This window comes from Hemicordylus capensis, chromosome 2 (assembly GCF_027244095.1).
Source record: "Hemicordylus capensis ecotype Gifberg chromosome 2, rHemCap1.1.pri, whole genome shotgun sequence".
In the NCBI taxonomy this organism is placed as follows: domain Eukaryota; kingdom Metazoa; phylum Chordata; class Lepidosauria; order Squamata; family Cordylidae; genus Hemicordylus; species Hemicordylus capensis.
Genome location: NC_069658.1, coordinates 206,263,818 through 206,284,886, shown reverse-complemented (window position 1 = coordinate 206,284,886; position 21,069 = coordinate 206,263,818). Strand labels below are relative to the sequence as shown.

Below are 21,069 nucleotides of genomic sequence, written 5' to 3'. Positions count from 1 at the left end.
GGAAGACATGCAGAAGGTTCCCAGTCCCCTCCCTGGCAGCAGCATTTCCAAGACAGGGCTGAGAGGAGAGACTCCTGCCTGCAACCTTGGAGAAGTCGCTGCCAGTCTGGGTAGACAACACTGAGCTAGATGGACCAATGGTCTGACTCAGTATAGGGCAGCTTCCTATGTACTGAGGATAAACTGGAGAGAGACAGCAGATATGGTTGAAACAAGAGATAAATATTTTAATCAAGCCAGACAAATCCAGGATTTGAATATGCAGTTGTAGGGGAAAGATGCATTACTCCATTGCTCTCTCCCCCGCCCACCCCCAGACCCTGAGAGTTGCAGCCGCGTCTTTACTCTCCTCCTCTGGTGGGAGTGGAGGCTGAAGAGGAGGGTGTGGGATCCATTCAGTTTCCATCGAGGTGATGGATGCGATCCTGAGTCCAGGCCACGCGGGGATCCGTGCAGATCTTCTTACCGCCTTTCGTGGTGAATCTGCAAAGGGTGCCCAGTCAAAAGCCTGAGATGGGGAATGCTCTGTCCTCTAAGCACTCCACCCCAGGTCCACTCTAACCCCCAACACACACACACACACACATACACCGGCTTATCTCTCCCTCCCAAAATGTGTCCCCCCCCCAAAAAAAGAGAGAGAGAGGATTTCCTCCACAAGCTTTCAGGCGGTCTGCACCGAAAGACTGAGCCCCTGGCTGCCATGGCCAGGCCTTCCGAAAACTCACACGACACTCGGAAGGGGGCAGTCGTCACTGGTGCGCGTGTAGGAGGCCAAGAGCCGGAGTGGGAGAGGGGAGTGGGAGTTGTGGGTGCAGCAGGTCAGTGTCAGAGATGGGCCATCTGCAAGACACAGGAAGCTGCTGGAACTTCTCCCAGGTCCCTGGCAGGCCTCTCTCAGTCCCAGCCCGGCCTGCAGATGCTGCCAGGGAGGGAACCGGGGACCTTCTGCATGCAGAGCAGATGCTCTGACCCTCAGCTACGCTTCACCCCCTGAGGGGAATCTCTTACAGCACCCCTATGTCGTCTCCCATCCAAATGCAAACCAGGGTGGACCCTGCCTAGCCAAGGGGACCATCTATTCTCTCGGCTGTGAGACCAGCTGTCCTCCCTGAGACTCACCAACGTCCTGGGAGAAGCAGGCAGTAGCCACGAGCAGGAGGGCCACGGCGGCCACAGAGGTCTTCATCGTCCCGGTCTGTCGTCTGGTGCCCTTTGCGCTCTGTCCTAAGGAGCAGGGCTGTTCCCTCCCGCCTGCTGCTGGCGGAGAGCAGGGCAGAGATTTTTTTCAAAGGGGAAATGACGTTTCATTTCCCCAGAAGGCACATCTGGAGAAGCAGATACGGGGCCCTGGATCGCAGAGGGCCAGGGAGGCCGTGGTGGCGGGAGATTGTGAAATTCAGTTCCGGACTTGCAAAAGACCCGGGGGGAAGGGGGGTTGGTGCCCTAGGGGAGGTTTGGTTTTGACACACACACACAAAGTGCAGACCACCCCCGGCTCTAACTTGTGCCGTGCAGGCTGCTCATTCTCAAGGTCAAAGGAGTAGACCAGCTCGCACAGATGACCAGTGTTTGACTCACCAGTGCTGGTTTGGAGATCCAGTGGGAGAGAGTTCCCAAGATGTAATGGGGGAAACTAACACTTCGGAAGCTGCTGTTAATGTGGAAATCTGACTGGAATGCCAGTATGGTGTGGTGATTCAAGTGTTGGACTAGGACCAGGGAGATCCGAGTTCAAATTCCCATTTGGCCATGAAACCCACTGGGTGCCTCTGGGCCGGTCGCTTCTCTCCCAGCCTGAGCAACCTCACAGGGCTGTTGTGGGGAGAAACAGAAGCCTGTAGTCCACTCTGGGATCCTTGGAGGAAGGAGTCATTTTGCAATTTTGCCAAGTAAAAACAAAGAGTCATTTTTTCAATTTAAATTGGGTGTGTGTGTGTGTTGTAACGCTAAGGGTGTCCCAGAAAGCTTGACATAGTTTATGGTCTCAGCCCTGAATAAGCCCCACCACTGGAGAGGAACGTTGACCTTAACTTTAGATATCTTACAGTGCTCAGACATGTATCTCCCCTCCAAATGCAAACCAGGGAGGACCCTGCTTAGCAAATGGGGCGATTCATGCTTGCTGCTGGACCTCAGCCGACCGCCTCGTTCTCTCTGCCCTGGACTTCGAGGACGGACGTGGCCCTGGAGGCTTCAGTGGTTCTTCTCCTGGTTGCTGCTGTCAAGTCTTCTTATCTCCAGCTCAGGCCCAAGGCGAGATTTGCTCGACTGCCTCCTCACGGCCTCTTCTTTCTCTGCATCTCATCATGGACAAAAGCCACGGCCCTTTGTAACGGTAGGGATGGATTCGCACAACCCATGTGTCCGAAACAGGGCCGGCCCATCCACTAGGCAGAGGGAGGCGGTCGCCTAGGGCGCCAGTTCCTGAGGGGGGCGGGATAAAGTAGAGCCCTGCCAATCATTGATTCTCTTCCTCTGGTATTGCATCCCTGAAGGACAGCTCAGTGGTGGAAGAAGGGAAGGTGCAACCCTCCCTGCCTCTGCTCCCCAAAGGGCCTGAATATCCTGCGCCCAAAAAGACACAACCTTTTTGGCTCATGGTCCCTCGGCCCCAAGAAACAGCTCGTCCCATCAGCTGCGCTCCCTCCCTGGAAGATGAATCACCTTTCCAGAAAGAAATGGCCTCAGGCTGGGTTTCCACATTCACATTCTCTTTCCATTGCGAAAGCACTAGGCTTTTGCCCCCAGCATCGACTTGGGAACTCTCTGCCACTGGAACCCCAAAGCAGTTCGGGCTCGCCATTCAAGGCCCCTCTGCACTGGCTGACGTGGCCTCGGGAATGAGTAGCCGGCAGGCCTCAAGTGAAATCCGGGGCTCTGCACCCCTCAGCTGGTGGGGGCCCCAAATCAAACTTGGCCTGGGGTACAAGCACATGCCTTAGTGGGCTGCACCGGGTGCGAGGGAGGTGCTGGGAGAGAGGTGCATCCCCTATGTGACGTGACTCTTTAATCTGTATTGATCTGATTTCCATACCGCTCCTCCCAAAAGAGCCTCACTGAAGATATTCCACTGGGGGTGTGTATGAGAGAGATTGAGAGAGAGAGAGAGAGAGAGAGAGAGAGAGCCACACATCTCTTTCCCCATTGCCCCCTCGGGCTCCGGCATGGGTCACAATCACACCCGGCCTCCTGGCGCAGGGTGGGCCAGCGGTGACTACACCACCCCGGACAGACTGGAGAGGACTTGGGGGCCCCAAAGCCCAGGGCGAAGAGCCCCACTGCGCCTGCCCCCTTGACCTGAGGGCTGCAGTTCAACCTCCACCCTTATGGGTCAGGGCTGCTCAACTTCGGCCCTCCTGCAGATGTGGGCCTAGGAGTCCCATCACCCCGTGTGGCTGGGGATTATGGGAGTTGTAGTCCAAAAACAGCTGGTGGGGAGGGGGGACTAAGTTGAGCAGGCCTGTTAGAGGTTTCCCCTCCAGACTCAGTCACTCCCTTCGACTCATTTGTTTCTTTCTCTATTTAACATATTTTTATACTGCCCCAAACTTACGTCTCTGGGCGGTTCACTTTACAACAGGATAAAAACAGAAAGTGAAACATTAGTTTAAAAAAAACCAAAATGTTTAAAACATGACAACAACTTGAAATGTTTAAAACAATATTTTGGAAGAGCATTAAACCAATATTAATGCATTGATCTTGCAAGCAACTGGTCACTGCACACTCCCTGAGACACACAAAACTGCTCCCCAGGCCCTCTGCCCTTTTTTGGGTGGGGGGGGGTGTCTGGCTCCTGCTGGGGGGGGGCTCCTGTGTGTCAGCTGTGACCTCACAAGGGGGGGGGCTTTAAATAAAACAACCGCAGGAGTTTGGACTTTGTGGGGTGTAGGAGTTTCTGTGGAGTTTGTGTGGTGGTAAAGAGGAGGAGGAAGAGGAGGAGGAGGAATAATCCATTCATGTTATTTATTTATTTATTTATCTATTTATTTATCTATTTATCTATTTATCTATTTATTTATTTAGTAATTCATCTAGATATATATATATAGCAAGTAAGTAAATTTATTACGGTCCTTAGACCAGCTTAACATATATATATATATATGTGTGTGTGTGTGTGTGTGTGTGTATATATATATATATATATATATATATATAACACAGATATATTTAATATTTATTTTTACCTTCAGGCAGCTCTCTGGGGCTTCACACACACACCCTTTCGTGGCCATCATGAGGCCAGGCAGGGTACATCCCCCCCCGCCAAGATCTGCGCCGCAGGTAAGTGTCGCCTGCTTATAGATCCATCTCTTCTCTATTAAGAACTCTCTGGGGCTTTGCCGCCCCCCCCACCCCCCCACCCCGTGGCCATCACGAGGCCAGCAAGGGTGCCGCCCCTCCCCGCACGATCTCGGCCGCAGGTCAGTGTCACCTGCTCGTGGCCTCCCCCCACCCCGCCGAGGAATCCCCTCTTCACGGTGCTCGTGGCCAGCACTGGAGCCTCCCCTGCTCATGAATGCGCTTTCCTCCTCTTCCAGGGCATCTTTTGGCGCATAATTGGGTGGCTGCTGCAGCCCATCCAGTGGCTGCAGATTTGGCTTGTGGGACCAGCAGGAACTCCAAGGCACCCTCAAATTCGGGTAAGAAAAGAGACTTGAGAGACCGTTTCCAGGCAAGAGAAGAAGAGCCCCAATGGAGAGGCGGGTGCATGTTCCTGTAGGGAATGTGGGGAGCTGCCATAGACTGAGTCAGACCCTGGGTCCATCTCGCTCAGTATTGTCCGCACAGACTGGCAGCGGCTTCTCCGAGGCTGCAGGCAGGAATCTCTCCCAGCCCTATCCTGGAGATGCTGCCAGGGAGGGAACTGGGAAACTTCTGCAGGCAAGCTTCTGCTCTTCCCAGAGCAGCTCTAAGGGGAATATCTTACAGGGCTCACCTAGGAACATAGGAAGCTGCCATATACTACTGAGTCCATCTAGGTCAGTACTCTTGTCTACCCAGACGGGCAGCAGCAGCTTCTCCAAGGTTGCAGGCAGGAGTCTTTCCCAACCCTTGTCTTGGAGATGAGGACAGCCCTGCTGGATCAGGCCCAAGGAGGCCCATCTAGTCCAGCATCCTGTTTCGCACAGTGGCCCACCAGATGCCACTGGAAGCCCACAGGCGGGAGTTGAGGGGCTGCCCTCCCTCCTCCTGTTTCTCCCCTGCCACTGGTACTCGGAGGCATCCTGCCTTGGAGGCTGGAGGTGGCCTTTAGCCCTCTATCTATCTATCTATCTATCTATCTATCTATCTATCTGATTTTACACTGCCCCAAAACTTTCATCTCTGAGCGGTTAACAATAGCATAAAACCAGTCTAAAAATATACCAAAAACTTATAACAATTTAACAATTTAAAAATAAACCAGAGAGTGAACCCCCCCCAATGTAGGAAGCAGAGAAAGCTTGGGCAAGAAGATGGGTTTCCAGGTGTTTTCATACATATTTTTATACCTCCCCAAACTTACGGTCTCTGGGCAGTTTACAACAGAATAAAAACAGAAAGTGAAACATTAGTTTTTTAAAAAACATTTAAAACACTACAACAATTTAAAAATTTTTAAAACAATATTTGGGAAGAGCATTAAAACAAATATTAAGGAATTAATCTTGCACCCAACGGGTCACTGCCCGTTCCCCAAGAAGCACAAAACTGCTCCCCAGGCCCTCTGCCCTCTGGGGGGGTCTGGCTCCTGCTGGGAGGGGCCCCTGGGTCAGCTGTGACCTCACAATGCGGGGTGGGGGGAGGCTTGTAGAAGAAAAAAACCAGCTGGGTGTTGGCTTCATTACCAGTTGAGCCAATGTAATATAACCCCCAATCAACAGACTCAGGGTGGTGCACAAACAAGAACAGCATCAGAGATTGCTTGTACCTGCTTGTACCTGATTGCTTGTACATGGAAATGCTACAAAAACTTTGTTTTAAGATTTTATTTAAACTGTTAGGAATCAACCGACTTCTTCATGAACAATTCAATTTTATTTCCTCATCTTCTCTCATATTTTCACATTTCTTGGTCCTGAAGAATAAGGAAAAAGCGATGCCTATTTTGTATAAAGTTTCTGATGACGTCTTGGCTATGTCTAGTACTTGCTATGTATGTGTCGGGGAAAACTTTGTGGATGCACCATTTTGACGATCATGAAACACTGATGAAAACGCCTCCAAAACATTTTTCTGTACTCATAACTAGATTCACAATGGTGGTGTATCTCTCTAATGTGATTTTTATTCTTTTCTTTTCTTTCTTTCTTTTTTTTTTTTTTTGGTGGTATAAAAAGGGGGAGGCATGAGCCAACAAAACTGGGAGGAAAGGATGAATATATGATTTGGGATAATTTGGGGCGTTGGAGGGTGGGAGGGTTTTTCATTGCTTAACTTCATCTTAATGAAATGAAACTTTGTAACCTATTATAGTTAGAAATTGTAACTTTGATATTGAATTCTCTTGCCTTCAACAAGCACCCTGACAGAGACAAAATGCTACAGTCTGTTGGTTATATATATTTCCACTGCTAGAGCTTCCTGTTAAGCAAGTGCGCTGCAACATTTTTTCCCCCTTCCCCAACGTTTGCTAGCACTATATAATGTTGCATTCTTAGGCTACTGTGAAGTCTATGTTTCTTGTACCAGAAAATTGCCCTTTTGACTTCTAGATCCTGCTTCCCTAATGTGTTTTGTAATTGGTTATAAAATTGTAGACTTTTGTGATTTTGCCAAAGTTGTAGCTAAATTTTTATACACTTGTCTTGATTTCCCCCCCAGATCCACTTAAATATTTAGAAAAGTAAATCTTATTCCTTAAAAAGATAAGGAATAAAATAGTCATACTTTGCAACACTTTCTTTCACATAAGCATTTGCAATCACCAGGGGAATGCATTTTGTAACAAATCAATTATAAATATTGTATTCATCTTTGAAATGTTGTATATTGCTTTTCATCATTTTTTCTTGTATGTATGTTTTTGGTCACTTGACTGGTAGTGTGATGTTGTGAAAAGCATTAAGCCAAGAACAATTGCCGCTCGGCATTGGGGGAGAGTCCCGACATCCGTGCTAGGATCTTTAGGAATTATATTATCTCTCCATACCATGCCTAATTTTATAGACTTCTATCATGTCTCCTCTTAGTTGCCTCCCGCAGCCCTTTGTAAACTAAAAAGCCCCAGAGGTTGTTCTAGGCTTGCCTTGCCTTGTAAGAAAGGTGCTCTAGGCCCCTAAGCCTTTTGGTTGCCCTCTCCCGCAGCTTTTCCAATTCTAAAATATAGTTTTTGAGATATAGTGACCAGAACTGTACACCGTACTCCCAGTGTGGTTGCACCATAGATTTGTATGAAAGTATTATCGTCCTCATCCTCCTCCTCCTCCTCATGAAATGGCATTCACTCCCTAAACGCCTGCTTAAAATTGAGCTTCAGGGTAGAATTTCCTCAGTGTGCCTTGTAGACATCTGCATCTGCAAAACTGTGATAGTAAATAAATGCTTCAGGTCATATAGTTCCATGTTTCACTATTTCACTAAATTCACAAAACATACAAGGACATTCTTAGCATACTATTCTTAGCATGATATGCTGACAGTCTACCATACTCTGTGAATAAACGGTGTCTTTTGAAACTCCTTTTATTCGAACTTGGAAACAAATCAGTTTATTCATGGATTGCTGTAGATTGTCGGCAGATGGCACTAGGAATACCACACAATCGTCTTGTACATTGTGTGTATTTCTTGTTTTATTTAAGTTTTGTTTTTGTTTTATTTAAGTTGAACTATATCACCAATGTAGAAAAAAAACTGATTCATACATTATGGCTGAGTTCAGAGATGGCATGAAATCGGAGTTAAATGGGGATTGGTTGGAACTCCAGCAGGGGCATAACTATAATAGGGCAAAGGGCCCACTGTCTGGGGCCCCACTGCCCTGGAGGCCCCCCAGAGGCAAGTCACATAACTGACTCCCCCAGCCACACGGGCTTCCTTCAGTTGTATTCATTCTCCAAAACTGATGTGAGTGTTAAGACCTGGAGCTACCAGAACAGCATCTCTTTCTCTAGGACCATTAAATGACTTGCAACTGGTCACTGCCCGTTCCCCAAGAAGCACAAAACTGCTCCCCAGGCCCTCTGCCCTCTGGGGGGGGTCTGGCTCCTGCTGGGAGGGGCACCTGGGTCAGCTGTGACCTCACAATGCGGGGGGGGGGCTTGTAGAAACAAAAAAAACCAGCTGGGTGTTGGCTTCATTACCAGTTGAGCCAATGTAATATAACCCCCAATCTACAGACTCAGGGTTAGGGTCAGGGTACAAGAACAGCATCAGAGATTTTAAAAACTAGTAGCCCTTGACAGACCTCTCCTCCATGAAGTTATCCAAACCCCTCTTAAAGCCATCCAAGTGGTTGGCTGTCACCACATCTAGTGGCAGAGAATTCCACAAGTGGATGATGTGTTGTGGTTGGCCAATGGCTGTAATAAAAACTGATACTGATTATGCCTTGTTTGAAAAAGTACTTCCGTTAGTTGGTCCTAGATTTCCCGGCAATCAATTTCATGGGATGACCCCTGGTTCTAGTGTGATGGGAGAGGGAGAAGAATTTCTCTCTCTCTCCACTTTCTCCACACCATGCGTGATTTTATAGACCTCTATCATGTCTCACCGCAGTCGTCTTTTTTCTAAGCTAAATAGCCCCAGGTGTTGTAGCCTTGCCTCATAAAGAAGGTGCTCTAGGCCCCTGATCATCTGGGTTGCCCTCTTCTGCACCTTTCCCAGTTCTACAATGTCCTTTTTTAGATGCGGTGACCAGAATTGTACGCAGTACTCCAAGTGTGGTCTCACCATAGTTTTGTATAAGGGCATTAGAATCTTAGCCGTTTTATTTTCAATCCCCTTCCTAATGATCCCTAGCATGGAATTGGCCTTTTTCACAGCTGTCGCACACGGAGTCAACACTTTCAAGGAGCTGTCCACCACCACCCCAAGATCCCTCTCCTGGTCCGTCACCGACAGCTCAGATCCCATCAGCGTAGACTTGAAGTTGGGGTTTTTCGTCCCAATGTGCATCACTTTGCACTTGCCAACACTGAACCGCATTTGCCATTTTGTCGCCCACTCCAACCCCAGTCTGGAGAGATCCTTCTGGAGCATCTCACAATCCATTTTGGATTTCACCACCCAGAAGAGTTGGGTATCATCTGCAGATTTGGCCACCACCGCGCTGCATACCCCTGATCATTTATGCATAAATTAAAAAGCCTCTGAACTGGCTGATGTGGCCTCGTGAATGAGTAGCCAGCAGGCCTCAAGTGAAATCCGGGGCTCTGCACTTCTCGGCTGGCGGGGGCCCCAAATCAAACTTGGCCTGGGGTTCAAGCACATGCCGTGGTGGGTTGGACCGGGTGCGAGGAAGGTGCCGGGAGGCAGGAGCGAGGTGCTTAACTGCCCCCCCCAACATATCTGGCCTGAAAGAACCAAGACCGCCCCCCAGCAAGCCATCACTCTTCTTCAGGTGGTTCCCTGTCCCCAAAGGGATCTAAATCTAAAAAGAAACTTTTTAGTAACATCCACTGGAGGGATGCTGTGCTGGGGCTGGAGAGGGCCAGCTGCTCTCCGCCCGCTAAATAAAGAGAATCACCAGTTTTAAAAGGTGTGTCTGTTAGAGGTTGTTGATTTTGACCCACAATGGGTAAAACAGCAGAGCACTAAGGAATGAGCACACACTCCAGTTACAGAGTAGGTAGCAGAGGGGGGTTCGGATATTGCAGTTATTTAGAGAAAACACATGGAGATCCTTGTGTGACTAAACACTGGACATTTATTGGTTAAATACACTTAGACAGGAAAGACCTATCTCTAATCTAAAGGACTACATAGTGGATAGGTAAGGAGAGAGACAGAGATGTCTCCATCTGCTCTCTAGGAGGAAAGGAAGGATTGTGACTCAGCCCAGGAAGTGCTGCAGAGTCAGTTCAGGGGTCATAGAGTAGGGACAGATAGGGAGACTCTGACTCACTGTCTCTACTCCCAATGCCCCTCGTGGTCATGAGGACAGTTGGTGCAAAAGGTCGATGCACTGGAAGTTCATCTCCAACAGTGTCTTTGCCCAGTTAGCAGGAAATAGCACTCGGTCTTCAGTGCCGGATTGAGGGCTAGGCAGAGTTTGGGGCGGAGCTGCCCCACATGAAACGGCTGGGAGAGCTCATCAGGAGATCCAGTTAATGCAGCAGGGTGTTATCAGTATGCTGATGACTTCCAGATCGGTTTCTCCATATTGACCTCATCAGGAAATGGCATAACTTCCCTAAATGACTGCTTGCAGGCGGAAATGGGCTGGATGAGGGATAATAAACTGAAGCTGAATCTAAATAAGACGAAGGAACTGCCTGTGGGGGCTAGGGATGCAAGAGATGGTTTAGATCTGCCTGTTTTGGCTGGGGAGACACAGCCTAAATGGGTGGGCTGTGGCGAGGTGAAATAGAGAGGAAGGGGAGCAAAGCTACTTGTGCCAGGATGCCCCAGTGGGAGGCCTCTTGGAAAGATGTGGGCCAACCTGTTTCCCCCTTCTTCCCAGAAATAGTGGCCATTCCCAGGCAATGCAGAGCTGAGCCTCCCGTCACTGACCTGGGGTGTTCCCAGGCGCTCATTTTACTTGGGAAGGACAGGTGTGCGTTCACAAGTCACCCAGAATGAAGCCCCTGCCAGCTATCCGGGAACACGATGAACGATTCGGGTTTTTCATTGCACACTGGTGCTTAGCCCAATTTATATCTGGGGTTTAAAAAAAAAATCCACTCTTCCCATCGGTTAGTTTGGGCAAACTTGAACAAGCAGTAAAGCCTCGCAGCAGACCTGCGGTGAACCTGCCGTCTGGGAAAGCTCCTGATGCTGAGTCTTTCGTTGCAGATCCATCAGTGGGCCCAGCGGCACAGGAACTGGAGGCCACAGGAAGTGAGCCAGCAGATTGTCCGTGTAAGTCTCCCTAAGATGTACCCCTGCCCCAAGGAGCTTACATTCTCCGGGGGAGAGCCAGTCCCGGAATTCCCAGGCAGGGCGTTGGCCAATATTTATTCCCCGGGTTCTTTCCATGAGAGATCCCAGGGACTGAGCCTCACTTTCCAAGGCGGGGAGCCTCAGTCCTTCTCTCTGCTCCCTCCCGGGGGGCCAAATGGAGGCTGGGCTTCCTGCCAGCCTCGTGCCTAGATCTCCACCCCACCACTGCTCTGAGGAACCTCGGCCCATGGGAAGCTGCCTTCTTCCGCTCAGGGTTGTCTTCCCAGACTGGAGAACAGCAGCTCCTCCGAGGTCGCAGGCAGGCCCGTGACTGGCTTGCTCTCGAACCTTTTTCTTGCAGGGCCGTGAGCAGAACTCCCAGCCACTGAGGGGCCTCCACCACCAGCTTCCCATGAGAAGTGTAAGTCTGCTGGCGGTGGGGGGTCAGTCTGCCCAAGGCAGGTCTCTGCCCCAAGGAGGTTGCATTCTTCCTGCCGTCAAGGGGGCCCAGTTTACAAGGGGTGGGAAAGGTCCATCCCCAAAGTCTTGGGCCAGAGCTGTCCTCCTCCACGCCCTCGGCTGTGAACGGTCCTGGCTCTCTCGGGAGCACTGCCGAAGGGCCGATGGATCCCTTGCGGGCAGACGGGGTGTGGGCTTTATGCTACCGAGGCCCCTTGTTTTCTCTTCCATGGTCCACGGCAGCCTCCAATGTTCCCGGGACTTCTCAAGAAGGGAAGGAAGGTGGAGAAGCCGCCCGTGAGACCTCTGGTATGAGGAGTTTCTCTTTCCATCTAGATGGGGAATTTTGGAGCCAGGACCACCCAGGACAGACTAAAGAGATTTGAGGGGGGGAGGGTGCGTGCTTCTTCCCCAGACGTCCAGGGCGAAGAGCACCTCTGACTACAGTAGAGGATGTTGCCGACTGGGGCTGTCTCTGGCCATCGAGTGGCTTGCCCAAAGAACCCTCGTCACTGGGGGGAGCTTGGAACTGGGGGTCCAAGGCAGGGACGCTGGTCTAGGATGCATTCGAGGGCGGTGCTGCTTCGGCGAATGCCAGGCAAACCTGCAGGTGGTCGCAGGCCCTCTCTCATTCCTTGGGAGCGGGAGTGGTTTGCTGGCTCTCTAGTTCTGCGAGGGGCAGCCGGGATTCCTGCTGAAGGGCTCACTGCACGGGCAGCAGCCAGCAGCCGTCCGCAGGAGTCCCAGGGGAAAGCGTAAGCGTCTTGGCCCCAGAAAAGGGGGCCCGGCTGGTGGTGTGAGCTGGTGGGTGAGAGGTGGGCCTGTGGCGCTGGCCAAGGCGGAGGGGTGGTCATGCCAGGGGGACGCCCTGGGGGAACGCAGAGAGTTCCCAGGGGGCAGCTGCCCTTCGCACGTGGGAGGCTGGTCTGAGACCCAAACCACCCAGGTGGGTCCAGGTCGGGGGAGCCCCCCCGAGCAAAAGCCGACTTGGCCCGCCAGTGACAGATCCGGCTTTCCCCCTTTCAGCGTGCAGCCATCAGGTGGGAGCGCTGGGAGCACCACGGGGAGGATCGGGAGCAGCGGCCACACCAGCCTAAGCCCAAAAGGAGATTGCCGAGCCTGGTCCCCACCCCATTTGGGCTGCGGCCAAAACAGATGGACCTGCCCCGGGTTACAAAAGAGGTACTGCTCCGCCAACGGCGAGACTGCTTCTAAACCCAAGACTTCCAAGTGGGTGGCAGAGGGAGCCCTGCCCTCCCCACAGCCTGACCGACAGCCCCCCCCCCCGAATTAAGAGGGGCAGCCCGACCCATGACTTAGAGGGGAGACTCTGGAGTCACGCTGCCCAGACGCAAGCCCCGGGAGGGGGTCGGCCTTTCTCCTAACGGCGGCCCTCCCACTGGTGTGTCCAGTCAGAGGGGTCTCGCGGCATGCCCCACATCTCAGGGGGTGCCTCAGCTGAAGGAGCGGGGCACCGGTCTCCAAAGGTGGGGAGCGCCTGGCCCCGTGTGAGACGGGTGGTGGGGGGGAAGTGCCTCCCCAATGCAGATTCATCCACTCCCTTTTCTTTTAAATGACAGTATTACGAGGAGCAGGCGAAATTTGACGAAGATATGGAAAGACGTAAGGTAGGCCACGGAGGTGTGGGGAGGCGGTTGCCTGTTTGGCAGCAGGATGGAGGCTTCCAGTGTTGGAAATTCTCTGCGGTGAGAGAATCCTTTTCTCAATATAGCCGAGTGCAGAGAGGCCCAACACAGCGGAATATAGTTCGGCATGCGTGTGCGTGCTGAGAGTCAAGTGACTTGGAGCCAATTCATAGTTTCCCATCAATATGAAAGGCATTTATGAAGGAACTCCATTCTGGGTGGAGTCCTAGATGGATGCCCTGTCAGTCAGAAAGCCAACTCAATCCCTTTGGGACCCCGATGGCTGGATCGAAGATCTGGCTCAGGTGGAAGAAAGCGGGGAGGGAGTTTTTAGGTCATCAGGAGGGAGTATTTCATGGCGGCCAACTATACATAAAGAGGATATCAGTTTTGCATGCAATTGAATAAGTTTCATTGAAAAAAACGTAACGATACTGAACAATAAAGCACTCCATTAGCATTGTTTCAGTTGAAGGGGTCTGGACTGAGCATGGGGTCCACTCTCACTCTCCACTCACGGCTGTTTTCCCTGCTTCTGTCCCACCCAGATCCGTCACCAGCTTGCCAGCCGCACAAAGCCTGCCATTCCTCTTCCGGCCAGCAAGCCGATGAGTGTAAGGCCCCAGATTGATTGATTACTTATTTAGTTAGTTAGTTAGTTAGTTATATAGCACTGGATTCCAAAGGCTCTAGCTGATCCACAAAACTGAAGACAAAAAGAGGCAAGATAAAAACCCCAGAAAAACAACCATGTAAAACAACTGAAAACATCCACAGCTTTCTGAAAGCCAGGCTAGAAAGATGTGTCTTCAGGGCTCCTTTAAAGGCGGGTAATGATGTTGGTTCCAGACTGGTAAAGGAGTAAGGCAAGGCTGTCTACTTTCCCCCTCTTTATTCAACTTATATGCTGAACATATACTGAGAGAAGCTGGATTGGGAGAAGATGAGCGTGGTTTGAAAGCTGGGGGAAGAAACATCAAGAACCTGAGCTACGCTGATGACACCCCTCTGAGAGCTGAGAAGGCGGAGGATCTGCAAGCTCTAATAATGAAGGTCAAGGAGCCCAGTGGGAAAACGGGACTACGACTAAATGTCAAGAAGACTAAATTAATGACAACAGGGACAGCAACCAGCCTCAGAATTGAGAATGAAGACACTGAAGTGGTGGATAGTGTCTGCCTTTTAGGATCGACCGTCAACAGTCAAGGAGCCAGCAGTCAAGAAATACTCCGCAGACTAGCCCTTGGTAGGGTAGCAATGAAGGCCTCGGAAAGGATATTGAGATGCCGTGACGTGTCTACACCTACAAAGATGAGAATCATTCGGACTGTGGTTTTCCCCGTGACGCTCTATGGATGCGAAAGCTGGACTTTGAAGAAGCAAGATAGAAAAAGTATTGACGCTTTTGAACTTGGGTGCTGGAGAAGACTTTTGAGGAGACCCTGGACAGCCAGGAAAACAAACCAATTGATCCTAGAACAAGTCAATCCAGAATTTCCACTCGAGGCACAAATGACCAGGCTCAAACTCTCATATTTCAGACACATGATGCAAAGACCCAGCACCCTTGAGAAGTCCATAATGCTGGGAAAAGTTGAAGGCAAGAGAAGAAGAGGATGACCAGCAGCAAGTTGGATGGACTTGATGACGACAGCCATGAATGAACCACTGAGAGACCTTCAACGCCAAGTGGAAGACAGGTCACCACCCTGGAGAGAATCTGTCTATGTGCTTACTAAGAGTCGACACCAACTTGACGGCACTTAATCAATCAATCAATCAATCAATCAATCAATGATGTTGAATCATGAATGAATGGCTCTAGGGAGTGCATTCCAGAGCCCAGCCCAGGAGCCACCACAGAGAAGGCCCGAGCTGGTGAGCTGGCAGCATCCGGAGAAGGACCTCTCTCAGTGGCCTCCATGTCCAGTGGGGATCCTGCAGAAGGAGGCGCTCTCCCAGGTCACTCGCTAACTCCCAGCTCACTCGGAAGAGGACTCTTCTTCGGAGGGAACTGGCCCAACTCACCGCCAGCACAGCAACCCGCCAGGGCCTGTTGCTGGCTTCTCCTGAGAGTTTCCCTTTAGATTAGGAGGCATTTCGGGACAGGGAACCATCTTGTTTGTGGATTAGAATGATTAGTTTATGCCAAGCCCTTTGAAGACATGGTTGATAAGTGGCACAGAAATATTCCTAATAGTAGCAGATTTGGCCACCGCGCTGCGGTCCAGATCACCTTTTGTTTCTGGAATGGGGAGCCACCCCGAGCAAAAGCCGACTTGGCCCACCAGTGACAGATCTGGCTTTCACCCTTTCAGCGTGCAGCCATCAGGTGGGAGTGCTGGGAGGAGCAGGAGCAGCAGCAAGCTCAGCACAGCAGGCCAAAGAGGAGATTGCCGAGACTTTTCCCCACACCTTTCGGCCTCAGGCCCAAGCAGCCAAGGGTATCTGTAGAAAATTGGGAAGTCTGATAATCAGAATCATTATCCAAAAAAACTGCAGGAAAATGATGTAAATGTTCGCTAAGGATATCCCTGAGTCAAAGAAAGGAGTACATTCGGTTCAGTGGCAGGTTGGTGCATGTGAAACTTGGTCTCTCTAGTTGTGATCAGGAGGAAGTATTCAATGGCAGCCACCTATACTGTATGTAAGGATTATATTAGTTTTGCATGCAACTGTATGTGTTTCATGAGAAAACTTCAAAAAAAGTATCATTTAAAAAAAAAACCCTTAAAAAAGCATTAAACTAGCATTGGGTCAGTTGAAGATGTAGGCAAAGGAGAAAGAAAACACAAAAGCAAGAAACCACCCAATGAGGAGCTTTTCTGAAGGTAGTTTGGGGAGGGGGAGTCGCCCAAACTCAGTTCAGAGTCAGGTCCACGGTCAGCTCCCTCTGCATCCCGGGAGGCCGGTCCTCCAAGTCCCGAATGCCTCTGCCTAGAAGAGGCTTTGGGGCTTCGTTGGATGTTGCCTTGGTGCCATGAAGCCTCATCTGAAGCCTGTCTTCCCTTGCTTCTGTCCCACCCACCAGATCTCACAGCAACAGGTGGATTCGGGACAGAGTTCTAGGAGGCCACCTGTTCAGCGACCACACACAGGGGATTTGGACGAGGTAAGACCACAGATCAGTCTTCTTAGGAGGGAACTGGCCCCAGCACAGCATCCCACCAGTGAGTGGCCCTTGCTGGTTTCTACCTAGCCTTTCCCTTTAGAAGATGAGCCCTTTGGGGAGAGGGAACCAGCGGCTGCAATTTTTAGGTCATCAGGAGGAAGTATTTAATGGCAGCCATTTATATATATATCAGTTTGGCATGCAATTGAATAAGTTTCATTTTAAAAAAACCTTCCATAAAGTGTCATTTTTAGGAACCCTTAACAATAGAGCACTCAATTAGCATTGTTTCAGTTGAAGCTGACTGGAATTCGCATCGGGTCCACCATCACTATCAACTCACGGCTGTTTTCCCTTGCTTCTGTCCCACCCAGATCCGCCGCCTGCGCGCCAAGGTGATAGCCTCTGTTGAGCGCACCAAGAAGCCCGCAGGCAAGCGGGACAAACCCTTGGGAAAGGTCAGACCACAGATTTATTATTATTATTATTTTATTAGTTATATAGGAGCTTTTCTGAAGGTAGTTTGGGGAGGGGGAGTCGCCCAAACTCAGTTCAGAGTCAGGTCCACGGTCAGCTCCCTCTGCATCCCAGGAGGCCGGTCCTCCAAGTCCCGAATGCCTCTGCCTAGAAGAGGCTTTGGGGCTTCGTTGGATGTTGCCTTGGTTCCATGAAGCCTCATCTTAAGCCTGTCTTTCCTTGCTTCTGTCCAACCCACATCTCACAACAACAGGTCATTTCAGGTATGATTATATTATGTCTATATTATTACTATATCATGTGTGCTATTATGTACGTTTTAAATTTTGGTCTTTGACCGTAAATAAACATGATGATGATATGATTTCTGCACAGCCATCTGCACCAATTCGGCCATCCGCACCAATTCGGCCATCCGCACCAATTCGGCCTCCCGCACCAATTCGGCCACCCGCAGGGGATTTGGACGAGGTAAGACCACAGATCAGTCTTCTTAGCAGGTTCAGCCCAAGCACAACATCCCACCAGTGGCTCTTGCTGGTTCCTATCGATCATCTCTCTTAGATTGAGAGCCCTTTTGGGAGAGGGAACCATCTTATTTGTTTATTAGAGTGATTTGTCTATGCCAAGCACTTTGAGGACTTTGTTGAGACGTGGCATAGAAATATGCGTGATAGTAGCAGTTCAGCTATCTGTCGATAATTGGGTATTCTGATTATCAGAATTATTATTTAAAAAAAAAACTGCAGGAAAAGTATTTTAATTTCCCCTGAGGACATCCCAGTGTCCAAAAAAGAGAGAGCAGTACATCCAGCTCATTTCAGTGGCAGGATGGTGCATGCAAAACTTGGTCTCTGTAGGTGTGATCAGGAGGAAGTATTTAATGGCAGCCATCTATATGTAAGGATTATATCAGTTTTGCATGCGACTGAATAAGTTTCATGGAAAAGAACTTCAAGAAAGTATCATTTTGAACAAATATCATAAGTATCATAATCGAACAAGTATCATAAGCAAACCAATAAATTTTTAAGAACCCTTAACAATAGAGCACTCAATTAGCATTGTTTCAGTTGAAGCTGACTGGAATTCGCATTGGGTCCACGATCAGTCTCCCCTCACGGCTGTTTTCCCTTGCTTCTGTCCCACCCAGCTCTGCCATCAGCTCTCCAAGCTCGCCATCTCCCCTGCCGGCAGCAGGACAGTGGCCATGCCACCCACGGGAGGCACCCCCTTGGCAAGGGTAAGGCCACAGATTTATTATTATTATTATTATTATTATTATTATTATTATTATTATTATTTAGTTCTATAGCACTGGATTCTGAAGGCTCAGTCTCAACTCACGGCTGCTTTCCCTCGCTTCTGTCCCACCCAGATGAGCCACCAGCTGCCCAAGAGGACGCTGTCTGCCACCAGCCAAATGAATCCCGCCGTGCCTCCTCAGGGCAGCAAGCGGGCCAGGGTTTTGGAGATGGTAAGGCCTCGGATTTATTATTATTTTATTAGTTATATAGCACTGGATTCCGAAGGCTCTAGTTGTTCCACAGAATTAAAGACAAAACAGGCAAGATTAAAAAACCCATCAAAACAACCCTGTAAAACCATAGAAAACATCTACAGCTTTCTAAAAGCCAGGCTAAAAAGATGTGTCTTCAGGGCTCCTTTAACGGCTGGTAAAGCTGTTAAATCATGAATGGCTCTAGGGCGTGCATTCCAGAGCCCAGCCCAGGAGCCACCACAGAGAAGGCCGTCTCCCAAGCTGGTGAGCTGGCAGCATCCGGAGAAGGACCTCTCTCGATGGCCTCCACGTCCAGTGGGGATCCTGCAGAAGGAGGCGCTCTCCCAGGTCACTCGCTAACTCCCAGCTCACTCGGAAGAGGACTCTTCTTCGGAGGGAACCGGCCCAACTCACCGCCAGCACAGCAACCCACCAGTGGCCGTTAGTGGCTTCTCCCGAGAGTTTCCCTTTAGGTTAGGAGCCATTTCAGGACAGGGAACCATCTTGTTTGTGGATTAGAATGATTAGTTTATGCCAAGCCCTTTGAGGACATGGTTGATAATTGGCATAAAAATATTCCTAACAGTAGCAGATTTCGTCTCTGTAGAAAATTGGGTAGTCTGATCATCAGACTTATCATCCAAAAAACTGCAGGGAAGTGATGTAAAATTTCCCCAGAGGACGTCCCAGTGTCAAAAAACAAAGTATCCACTCAGCTCATTTCAGTGTCAGGATGGTGCATGCAAAACTTGGTCTCTGTAGGTCATCAGCAGGAAGTATTTAATGGCAGCCATCTATATGTAAGGATTATACTAGTTTTGCATGCAACTGTATGTGTTTCATGAGAAAACTTCAAAAAAAAAAATCATTTAAAAAACCCCTTAACAATAAGCCACTAAATTAGCATTGGGTCAGTTGAAGCTGGCTGGAATTAGCATTGGGTCCACGATCAGTCTCAACTCACGGCTGTTTTCCCTCGCTTCCGCCCCACCCAGATGAGCCACCAGCTGCCCAAGAGGAGACTCTCCACCACCAGCAAGTTGAATCCAGCCGTGCCTCCTCAGGGCAGCAAGCGGGCCAGGCTGTTGGAGAGGGTAAGGCCTCGGATTTATTATTCTTATTTTATAATATTAGCCCCCTCCCTGGCTGCTTTGAAGGCCCTTCTGAAGGCCCACCTGTTCCACCAGGCATTTGCCCTTTTATTATTATCATTTTCATTAATAGTTATTGGTATTGTTGTTGTTCACCGCCTAGAGAACTTGGAGGAGGCGGCATATAAGCACATTTTCAGAAATGAACGAAATAAATACGAAAAGGCCAGGTTCACACGCCAAACAAACCTCGAGTCAGGGAAATACGTGGCTCACAGTGACCGGCCAGACACCCCTCTTCAGTCAGAAGCCCCTCCCAAGCGAACAGCCTCCCAGGCGTTGGGGGTGGCGGCGGCTGCCATTTGCACTCCGTCTCCTTCGAGAACGGAGGCAGGAAAGCAGAGGGGCTCACGGAAGAGCAGGACAGCCCAGGGCCTCACCAGTTCCCCTGTGCCTCCGTTCCTTGGCTTGGTGGGAGATGGTGGGTCACAGCTGGCCTGGGGAATGATGGGGGGAACGGCGATCATAGGCACATTGGAAGCTGAGTCATAGACTGAGTCATAGACTGAGTCAGACCCTTGGTCCATCTAGCTCAGTCTTGTCTTCACAGACTGGCAGCAGCTTCTCCAAGGTTGCAGGCAGGAGCCTCTCTCCCAGCCCTATCTCGTTGGAGATGCTGCCAGGGAAGGAACTTGGGACCTTCTGCTCTTCCCAGAGCGACTCCATCATCCCCTAAGAAGGGGAAGATCTTCCAGTGCTCACACTTCTGGTCTCCCATTCGCATGCAACCAGGGCGGACCCTGCTTAGCTAAGGGGACAAGTCCTGCTTGCTGCCACCAGACCAGCTCTCCTCTCCGATCAGTGTCAACTCACGGCTGTCTTCTCTTGCTTCTGCCCCACCCTGATCTCCCGCCAGCTCTCCAAGCGGAGGCTCTCCGCCACCAGCAGCCTGCAGCCCGCCATCTCTCTCCCAGATCTCAAACGAGCCAGGCCAGACTCAGGGTAAGGCCACCGAGCAGTGGAACGGGCCCAGTTCACCCCCAGCACAGCAGCCCACCATTGCCGGGTTCTACCTAGCGTTTCTCCTTCGATTGGGTTGATCAGAGTGATTTGTTTAGGTGCCCCACTGGAGGACCTTGTTGATGCGTGGCCTAGAAATATGCGGAATAGCAGCAGATTTGGTGTCTGTGGGTAATTGGCTAGTCTGAGCACCAGAACTGCAGCCAGAAAAACTGCAGAAAAGTGATGTGAATTTGCCCTGAGGACATCCCATTGTCAAAAGCAGGACATTCTGCTCATTTCAGTGCAAAACTTGGTCTCTGTAGGTCATCAGGAGGTATGCCTTTCTTGTGCACAAACCGCCAAATCCTGCCAAGGAGTCCTTAATGTTAGGGGGAAATGTGTTATATGCTTGTCTATTATACCTTGACCTTCCTTAATCAAATGCAGTGAAATAATTAACACTCTCTTCTCTTTCCCTCTCTTCTAGCTGAGGATCTGGCCTGAGCCACAACTGCATCCTGCCAGCCTCCCAATCCCCCCGCTGAAGCCATCTGCCAAGGGAAACCAAGGGGGATTCCCACCATGTCTCCAGGGAGGATCGGGTCCAGTAACAGCTTGGATCGGGTCCGGCTCGCCCGCCCTCCCAGGAACCAGCTCCTCCCCCCCCGCCAGAGATAGTCCTGTTTTCGCCCCCTTCTCTGTTGCTCTCTCCGTCTCTCTGCTCCCCGGTTGCCCTGCTAGGGATGG

At 50.3% G+C, this 21,069-nt stretch overlaps 2 protein-coding genes across 3 annotated transcripts; one reads left to right on the top strand and one right to left on the bottom strand.

Moving 5' to 3' along the window:
• Positions 1-201: 201 nt before the first annotated feature.
• Positions 202-1,379, bottom strand: LOC128347999 (eotaxin-like). 2 transcript variants are annotated; one of them, XM_053303452.1, is made up of 3 exons: positions 1,123-1,377; positions 729-843; positions 202-483 (listed from the first exon to the last, which is right to left on the bottom strand). In XM_053303452.1, exons 1-3 carry the CDS (start codon positions 1,187-1,189, stop codon positions 396-398), a joined length of 270 nt encoding a protein of 89 aa, XP_053159427.1. In that variant the 5' UTR covers positions 1,190-1,377; the 3' UTR covers positions 202-395. The 2 variants fall into 2 exon arrangements, 1 of the variants encoding a protein (XP_053159427.1); XR_008317873.1 differs by lacking the exon at positions 729-843 and having other exon boundaries at positions 1,123-1,379.
• Positions 1,380-10,914: 9,535 nt separating this feature from the next.
• On the top strand, positions 10,915-20,925 carry LOC128347736 (uncharacterized). The gene is made up of 14 exons (XM_053302777.1): positions 10,915-11,013; positions 11,396-11,455; positions 11,737-11,802; positions 12,520-12,675; positions 13,074-13,121; positions 13,688-13,753; positions 16,171-16,251; positions 16,626-16,709; positions 17,104-17,199; positions 17,882-17,971; positions 18,107-18,205; positions 19,225-19,323; positions 20,237-20,322; positions 20,810-20,925. Exons 1-14 carry the CDS (start codon positions 10,927-10,929, stop codon positions 20,811-20,813), a joined length of 1,122 nt encoding a protein of 373 aa, XP_053158752.1. The 5' UTR covers positions 10,915-10,926; the 3' UTR covers positions 20,814-20,925.
• Positions 20,926-21,069: the final 144 nt, after the last annotated feature.